Source organism: Ranitomeya imitator, chromosome 2 (genome assembly GCF_032444005.1).
Source record: "Ranitomeya imitator isolate aRanImi1 chromosome 2, aRanImi1.pri, whole genome shotgun sequence".
Lineage (NCBI taxonomy): Eukaryota > Metazoa > Chordata > Amphibia > Anura > Dendrobatidae > Ranitomeya > Ranitomeya imitator.
In genome coordinates, this window is record NC_091283.1 from 841,924,559 (window position 1) to 841,933,096 (window position 8,538).

The window sequence follows — 8,538 nt, forward strand, 5'->3', positions numbered from 1 at the left end:
GAAGCATGATGGAGGAATCATCATACTACTTTGAGGTGCTTTTCTGCCAAGGGGACAGTATGATTACACCGTATTGAAGGGAGGATGGATGGGGTCATGTATTGAGATTTTGGCCAACAACCTCCTTCCCTCAGAAAGAGCATTGAAGATGGGTCATGACCGGATCTTCCTGCAAGACAATGACCTGAAACACCCAGCCAGGACAACCAAGTAGTGGCTTCATAAGGAGCATTATCCTCTTCCCGACATTTGGATTATACACTGCTCAAAAAAATAAAGGGAACACTAAAATCCCACATCCTAGATACCACTAAATTAAATATTCCAGTTGCAAATTTTTATTCATTGCATAGTGGAATGTGTTGAGAATAAAACATAAAAATGATCAATGTAAATCCAAATTAATATCCCACGGAGGTCTAGAGTTGGAATAATATACAAAGTGGAAAATCAAATTACAGGCTGATCCAACTTCAGTGGAAATGCCTCAAGACAAGGAAAAGATGCTCAGTATTGTGTGTGGCCTCCATGTGCCTGTATGACCTCCCTATAACGCCTCGGCATGCTCCTGATGAGGTGGCAGATGGTCTCCTGAGGGATCAACTCCCCGACCTGGACTAAAGCATCCGCCAACTCCTGGACAGTGTGTGGTGCAACGTGACGTTGGTGGATGGAGCGAGACATGATGTCCCAGATGTGCTCAATCGGATTCTGGTCTGGGGAACAGGCGGCCAGTCCATAGCTTCAATGCCTTCATCTTGCAGGAACTGCTGACACACTCCAGCCACATGAGGTCTGGCATTGTCCTGCATTAGGAGGAACCCAGGGCCAACCGCACCAGCATATGGTCTCACAAGGGATCTGAGGATCTCATCTCGGTACCTAATGGCAGTCAGGCTACCTCTGGCGAGCACATGGAGGGCTGTGCGGCCCTCCAAAGAAATGCCACCCCACACCATTACTGACCCAATACCAAACCGGTCATGCTGAAGGATGTTGCAGGCAGCAGATCGCTCTCCACGGCGTCTCCAGACTATGTCACGTGTGCTCAGTGTGAACCTGCTTTCATCTGTGAAGAGCACAGGGCGCCAGTGGTGAATTTGCCAATCCTGATGTTCTGTGGCAAATGCCAAGCGTCCTGCACGGTGTTGGGCTGCGAGCACAACCCCCATCTGGGGACGTTGGGCACTCACACCATCCTCATGGAGTCTGTTTCTAACCGTTTGTGCAGACACATGCACATTTGTGGCCTGCTGGAGGTCATTTTGCAGGGCTCTGGCAGTGCTCCTCCTGTTCCTCCTTGCACAAAGGCTGATGTAGCGGTTCCGCTGCTGGGTTGTTGCCCTCGTACGGCCCCCTCCACATCTCCTGGTGCACTGGCCTGTCTCCTGGTAGCGCCTCCAGCCTCTGGACACTTTGCTGACAGACAGCAAACCTTCTTGCCACAGCTTGCATTGATGTGCCATCCTGGATGAGCTGCACTACCTGAGCCACTTGTGTGAAAGCACAACCAACATTCAAAAGTGACCAAAACATCAGCCAGAAAGCATTGGTACTGAGATGTGGTCTGTGGTCCCCACCTGCAGAACCACTCCTTTATTGAGGGTGTCTTGATAATTGCCAATAATTTCCATCTGTTGTCTATTCCATTTCCACAACAACAGGAGAAATTGATTGTCGATCAGTGTTGCTTCCTAAGTGGACAGTTTGGTTTCACAGAAGTTTGATTTACTTGGAGTTATGTTCTGTTGTTTAACCCCTTTCTGCCATCTGACGTACTATCCCCTCGAGGTGACCTGGGACTTAATTCCCAGGGATGGAATAGTACGTCATGGGCGATCAGCCGCACTAACGGGGGGAGCACAGCCGATCACCTCTGGGTGTCAGCTGATTACAGCTGACATCCAGCACTATGTGCCAGGAGTGGTCACGGACCGCTCCCGGCACATTAACCCTCGGGACACAGCGATCAAACATGATCGCAGCGTGTTGGTGGCATAGTGAAGCGTGTTTCCCTTAGACCCTCGGAGCAACGCGATGTGATCGCGTTGCTCTGAGCATCTCCTTCCTGCAGGGCCCGGATCCAAAATGGCCGCGGGGGTCCTGCAGGAAGGAGGCTTCCCAGTGCCTGCTCAGAGCATGTGCCGGAAAGCCTCCCTGCAGGGGCTGTCAGATCACTGATCTGACATAGTGCACTGCAAAGTGTCAGATCAGCGATCTGACACTTTACCATGATGTCCCTCCCTGGGGCAATGTTACAAAGTAAAAAAAAATATTTACATGTGTTTAAAAAATAAAAAAAATTCCTAAATAAAGAAAAAAATATATATTGTTCCAATAAATACATTTCTTTAAATAAAAAGAAAAACAATAAAAGTACACATATTTAGTATCGCCACGTCTGTAACAACCCAACCTATAAAACTGTCCCACTAGTTAACCCCTTTCATGAACACTGTAAAAAAAAAAAAAAAAAAAAGGCAAAAGACAACACTTTATTATCATACCACCTAACAAAAAGTGGAATAACACGCGATCAAAATGACGGATATAAATAAGCATGGTACCGCTGAAAACGTCATCTTGTCCCGCAAAAAACGAGCCGCCATACAGCATCATCAGCAAAAAAATAAGTTCTAGTCCTCAGAATAAAGTGATGCGAAACTAATAATTTTTTATATAAAATACGGTAGTTTTTATCGTATAAAAGCGCCAAAACATAAAAAAATGATATAAATGAGGTGTCGCTGTAATCGTACTGACCCGAAGAATAAAACTGCTTTATCAATTTTACCAAACGCGGAACGGTATAAACGCCTCCCCCAAAAGAAATTCATGAATAGCTGGTTTTTGGTCATTCTGCCTCACAAAAATCGGAATAAAAAGCGATCAAAAAATGTCACGTGCCCGAGAATGTTACCAATAAAAATGTCATCTCGTCCCGCAAAAAACAAGACCTCACATGACTCTGTGAACCAAAATATGGAAAAATTATAGCTCTCAAAATGTGGAGACGCAAAAAATATTTTTTGCAATAGAAAGCATCTTTCAGTGTGTGACGGCTGCCAATCATAAAAATCCGCTAAAAAACCCGCTATAAAAGTAAATCAAACCCGCCGTCATCAGCCCCTTAGTTAGGGAAAAATTAAAAAATTTAAAAGTATTTCCTTTTTCCCGTTAGGGTTGGGGCTTAAGTTAGGGTTAGGGCTAAAGTTAGGGTTAGGGTTAGGGTTGGGGCTAGGGTTAAGGCTACAGTTAGGGCTGGGGCTAAAGTTAGGGTTAGGGTTTGGATTACATTTACGGTTGGGAATAGGGTTGGGATTAGGGTTAGGGGTGTGTCTGGGTTAGAGGTGTGGTTAGGGTTACCGTTGGGATTAGGGTTAGGGGTGTGTTTGGATTAGGGTTTCAGGTATAATTGGGGGGTTTCCACTGTTTAGGCACATCAGGGGCTCTCCAAACGTGACATGGCATCCGATCTCAATTCCAGCCAATTCTGCGTTGAAAAAGTAAAACAGTGCTCCTTCCCTTCCGAGCTCTCCCGTGTGCCCAAACAGGGGTTTACCCCAACATATGGGGCATCAGTGTACTCAGGACAATTTGGACAACAACTTTTGGGGTCCAATTTATCCTGTTACCCTCGGGAAAATACAAAACTGGGGGCTAAAAAATAATTTTTGTGGGGAAAAAAAAAAGATTTCTATTTTCATGGCTCTGCGTTATAAACTGTAGTGAAACACTTGGAGGTTCAAAGTGCTCACCACACATCTAGATAAGTTCCTTAGGGGGTCTGACTTCCAAAATGGTGTCACTTGTGGGGGGTTTCAATGTTTAGGCACATCAGGGGCTCTCCAAACGCAACATGGCGTCCCATCTCAATTCCAGTCAATTCTGCATTGAAATGTCAAATGGCGCTCCTTCCCTTCCGAGCTCTGCCATGCGCCCAAACAGTGGTTTACCCCCACATATAGGGCATCGGTGTACTCAGGACAAATTGCACAACAACTTTTGGGGTCCAATTTCTCCTTTTACTCTTGGTAAAATAAAACAAATTGGAGCTGAAGTAAATTTTTTGTGAAAAAAAAGTTAAATGTTCATCTTTATTTACAGGAAAGAAATATATCTTGGTACCGTGTTAGCCAGTGGATAGAAAAATATTTAGAATTGAGGAAAGGAAAGGAAACTTCAAATCGCAGAAAGACAGGAGAGTCTGGGAATATAAACTGATGACGACCTTTGACACTCTTAATGCAGGAATGAATGTGTCACACGGATTTGTCTTTTTACATCAACTAAGGAACTTGCCCCTCAGACCATGAAGGGTCATTACAACAGAGACCCTAATCACAGGACAATAAAACAATCCTTATCTAAGAATTGGCTCAATATTTATGGACGTTACTGTTCATCACCCATGGTAATTCTGCTTCATGTCACCTGGCTTATCCATGGGTTTTTTCCCCTTTTTTTTTTTTTTTTTTTTTTTTTTTTATGATGTTGTGCATAAATGTGATTCTTCAGAATTTGTTTTAGTCTTTGCCTGATGAAGAGACCTGAGTAGTCTCGAAAGCTTGCAATTTGTTACCATCTTTTCAGTTAGCCATTAAAAGGTATCAACCACTGAGGACTCTCAATTCTAAATATTCATCTTTATTTAAACATTCCATAAATTCCTGTGAAGCACCAGAAGGGTTAATAAACTTCTTGAATGTGGTTTTCAGCACCTTGAGGGGTGCAGTTTTTAGAATGGTGTCACATTTAAGTATTTTCGATCATATAGACCCCTCAAAATGACTTCAAATGTGATGTGGTCCCTAAAAAAAAAATGGTGTTGTAAAAATGAGAAATTGCTGATCAACTTTTAACCCTGATAACTCCCTAACAAAAAAAAAAATTTGGTTCCAAAATTGTGCTGATGTAAAGTAAACATGTGGGAAATGTTACTTATTAAGTATTTTGTGTGACATATCTCTGTGATTTTTAAGGGCATAAAAATTCAAAGTTGGAAATTTCCGTTTTTTTTTTCACAAATAAACGCAGGCAATATCAAATAAATTTTACCACTATCATGAAGTACAGTATGTCACGAGAAAACAGTGTCAGAATCACCGGGATCCGTTGAAGCGTTCTAGAGTTATAACCTCATAAATGGACAGTGGTCAGAATTGTAAAAATTGGCCCGGTCATTAACGTGGGGGTTAAAGGGTTAAGTGTTACCTTTATTTTTTTGAGCAGTGTATATTAAATATACACATATTTGGTATCGCCGCTTTCCTTATCTCCCGATCAAGCTATAAAAAAAATGAATCCGATCTGTAATTGGTGTATCGAAAAAAAAATTAAACACCAGAATTGGTTTTGTTGTGTTTTTTTTTTTTTTACGTTAAAATGCAATAACGGGCGATCAAAAGAGCGTAGCTACTTCAAAATGGTATCGTTAAAAACGTCAGCTCGGCACGCAAAAAATAAATGGAGACGCTACGGGTCTCGGAAAATTATAATATTTACTTTGGAATTTTTTTCACCGCTTAAATAAAAAAAGAACCTGGGCATGTTTGGTGTCTATAAACTATTAATGACCGGGAGAATCATAATAATCGGTTTTAGCATTTAGTGAACGTGGTTAAAAAAAAAAAAAATCAAGTTTTGCAATTTCACTTTACTTAATTTTTTTTATGTTTTCCAGTACACTATAAGGTAAAACCAATGGTGTCGTTAAAAAGTGCAACTCGTCCCACAAAAAAACAATCCCTCACATGGCCATAATGATGGAAAAATATAAGTGTTATGTCTCTGGGAAGAAGGGGAGTGAAAAACTGAAAAGGGCTCTGGCGTGACTGGGTTAAGTTCTATTTTTCTATTGTATCAAATACTTATTTCATGCAATAAAATGCAAATTAGTTATGTAACAATCCTACAATGTGATTTACTGGATTTTATTTTTAGATTGTCTCTCACAGGTGAAGTGTAGCTGCGATAAAAATGACAGACCTCTCCATTCTTTGTATGTGGGAAAACTTGAAAAATCGGTCTTGCAGGTCTTGTGGGGTGTTCTGGGTATATTGATGGCTCTGTACAGGACGTTCCCGGGATGACGGCGCCTCTTTCCGGGGCGTTCCCCGGATTGCGGCGCCTCTTTCCGGGGCGTTCCCCGGATTGCGGCGCCTCTTTCCGGGGCGTTCCCCGGATTGCGGCGCCTCTTTCCGGGGCGTTCCCCCGGATTGCGGCGCCTCTTTCCGGGGCGTTCCCCCGGATTGCGGCGCCTCTTTCCGGGGCGTTCCCCCGGATTGCGGCGCCTCTTTCCGGGGCGTTCCCCCGGATTGCGGCGCCTCTTTCCGGGGCGTTCCCCGGATTGCGGCGCCTCTTTCCGGGGCGTTCCCCGGATTGCGGCGCCTCTTTCCGGGGCGTTCCCCGGATGGCGGCGCCTCTTTCCAGGGGCGTTCCCCGGATGGCGGCGCCTCTTTCCGGGGCGTTCCCCGGGTGGCGGCGCCTCTTTCCGGGGCGTTCCCCGGATGGCGGCGCCTCTTTCCGGGGCGTTCCGGTACACAGTGGGTCTTGTAGGGGAATTCACCGGGCATCGCAGCTGTGAGTGAAAGCGGTCAGGATGCGCAGAGCTTTGTTTGTCACTTTTTTTTTTTGCTGACATTGCTTTTACCTCCCCTCAGAGCCCCTCGACGACTCTGTATTCCAGAAAGACTCCCCCATTGTGGTGAATGGCAAAGATGGTGGCAAACATAAGGCGGAGGAGGACCTGACCCTGCGGGTCAGTCAGCTGAACATGATGGGGGACAACATCGAGATCACGCTCCGGAGCACCGAGAAATTCATCGAAGGCGAGCTGACCCCCGAAGGCTCCCCGTCCAAGTCCCCCAACAAGAAAAAGAAGAAATTCCGCACCCCGTCCTTCCTGAAGAAGAACAAAAAGAAGGAAAGGCTGGAGGTGTAACCCCTTGTCTCTGGGATCGGGGGGAAGCATTTTATGGGGGGTTTACTAGTTGAAACCCATTGTCTTGCTGGAGGGGGCGCTCCTCCGTTCTGGGGTCTCCCGGACGCGCCGTTCTGCTTTTACTCCAGTGTTTGCTGCACAAACCCTCGCCTCCAGCAGGCGCCATGAGCTTTTAAGACCCCCCACCCCACCTTGTCGGGGCACCGGACCCTCATCCCCCCCCCCCCCCACCTCGTCCTTCTGGACTATTGCAGAATCCGGGCCGGATTTTTGTGCAGTTCTTTTAAGAAACCTTTTTGTTCCCCAAATTTGAGTTATTTTTTTACATATTTGCCATCATATAGCGCGTGCCGGAGAGAAGCACCCGGAGAAGGGGATTTATTTTTTTGTTTTTTTATTCGGGAAGGGGGGGGGGGAGATTTTTTTTTTTTTTACACAGCTGGAAAAGTTAAAACTGGAATCTAAAATCCCCTCCCCCTGTAAATGATTGTATTATCTGAGCACAGGCCTGACCCCGGGGGGAGCCGAGCGATAGCGCCGCAGACCCCCACATTTACCTCCAAGGAGTGATGATGCCGCGCCGTATCAGCTGGAACCCACCACCTCGCCCATCTGTCTACAGAAAAAGCAGATTGGAAATTTCAGGCAGAAATCTGTGTATGGTGTAGAAGAGAAATCAACAAAGTTTAGTTTACAAAAAAAAAAAAAAAAATTTGCCAAATATTCATCATTTCCGATACGCTGCCAAAGGGCTTCTTAAGAAACCTCTCACAAGCAGAAAAAAGGGGGGAAATAGCATTATGTGATGGCGGAAAATTATTAAAGTTTTCAGGAGTGCTGTGAATTTTATTTTTTTTTAATTAAAACCCTTCTCTTTTATTTTTTATACTGTTAAGAAAAAAAAAATTGGAAATAACCACTCAGGCCTTATATAAAAAAAATAAATAAATATGATCTCTATCCCCATCTAAAGTTCTATTTTATTAGATCTACAGCTTGAACCAAACACTTAAAAAAAAAAAAAAAAAAAAAATTCTCTATATATTTTTATAATTATTTGCACACGACGTCACAACTCTCTGGGAAAATGCCAAATTTGAATTGGTTTTAGAAATGGGAAAAAAAAGTCTAGATATATTTTTTTTTTTGCCATAAATTGTTTTACTTCCTATTTTAAAATATAACAAAATAGACACTCTATAAAGATAAAAATGAAATTTAAAAAAAATTATTTTCTGCATAGGCGGTGACTTGTGGGGGGGTATGAGGGGTTCGGTAGGTCGACACGGAGATGGTTCTGTATGTACAGTGTAGATATGTATGATATTGTAGAAAGTAGAAGACCGTAGGGCACAAAGTCGCCTTTTTTTTTTTTGGGGGGGGGAAATAAACTTTTTAAAAAACTTTTTGACATGTGAAAAGTTCCCCCCCACTGATCACTCAACCAAAGAGGCAGATAAGATCGGCTCATGCACTGGCAGAGTGGAAAGTCCCAGTTAGGACGGACATGTGTAACCGGTCTGACGGACGCAAAAAAAATAAACTTTTTGCCAATCTTATACTTGTGTTTAAAAATTTTTTTTACTTTTTTAAAG

General features: G+C 43.7%; 1 protein-coding gene across 15 annotated transcripts in view; it reads left to right on the forward strand.

The window, feature by feature from the left end:
* Positions 1 to 7,909, forward strand: part of ADD3 (adducin 3) — a 67,671-nt gene extending 59,762 nt beyond the window's left edge. For 10 of the 15 annotated variants that reach the window (XM_069754263.1, XM_069754260.1, XM_069754256.1 and 7 more), the window contains one exon: positions 6,663 to 7,668. In XM_069754263.1, coding sequence (XP_069610364.1) covers positions 6,663 to 6,943 — 281 coding nt within the window. In that variant the 3' untranslated portion in view covers positions 6,944 to 7,668. Of the gene's footprint in view, positions 1 to 6,662 lie in introns of all 15 variants that reach the window. The other 5 variants (XM_069754255.1, XM_069754259.1, XM_069754265.1 and 2 more) reach the window with 1 other exon arrangement.
* Positions 7,910 to 8,538: the final 629 nt, after the last annotated feature.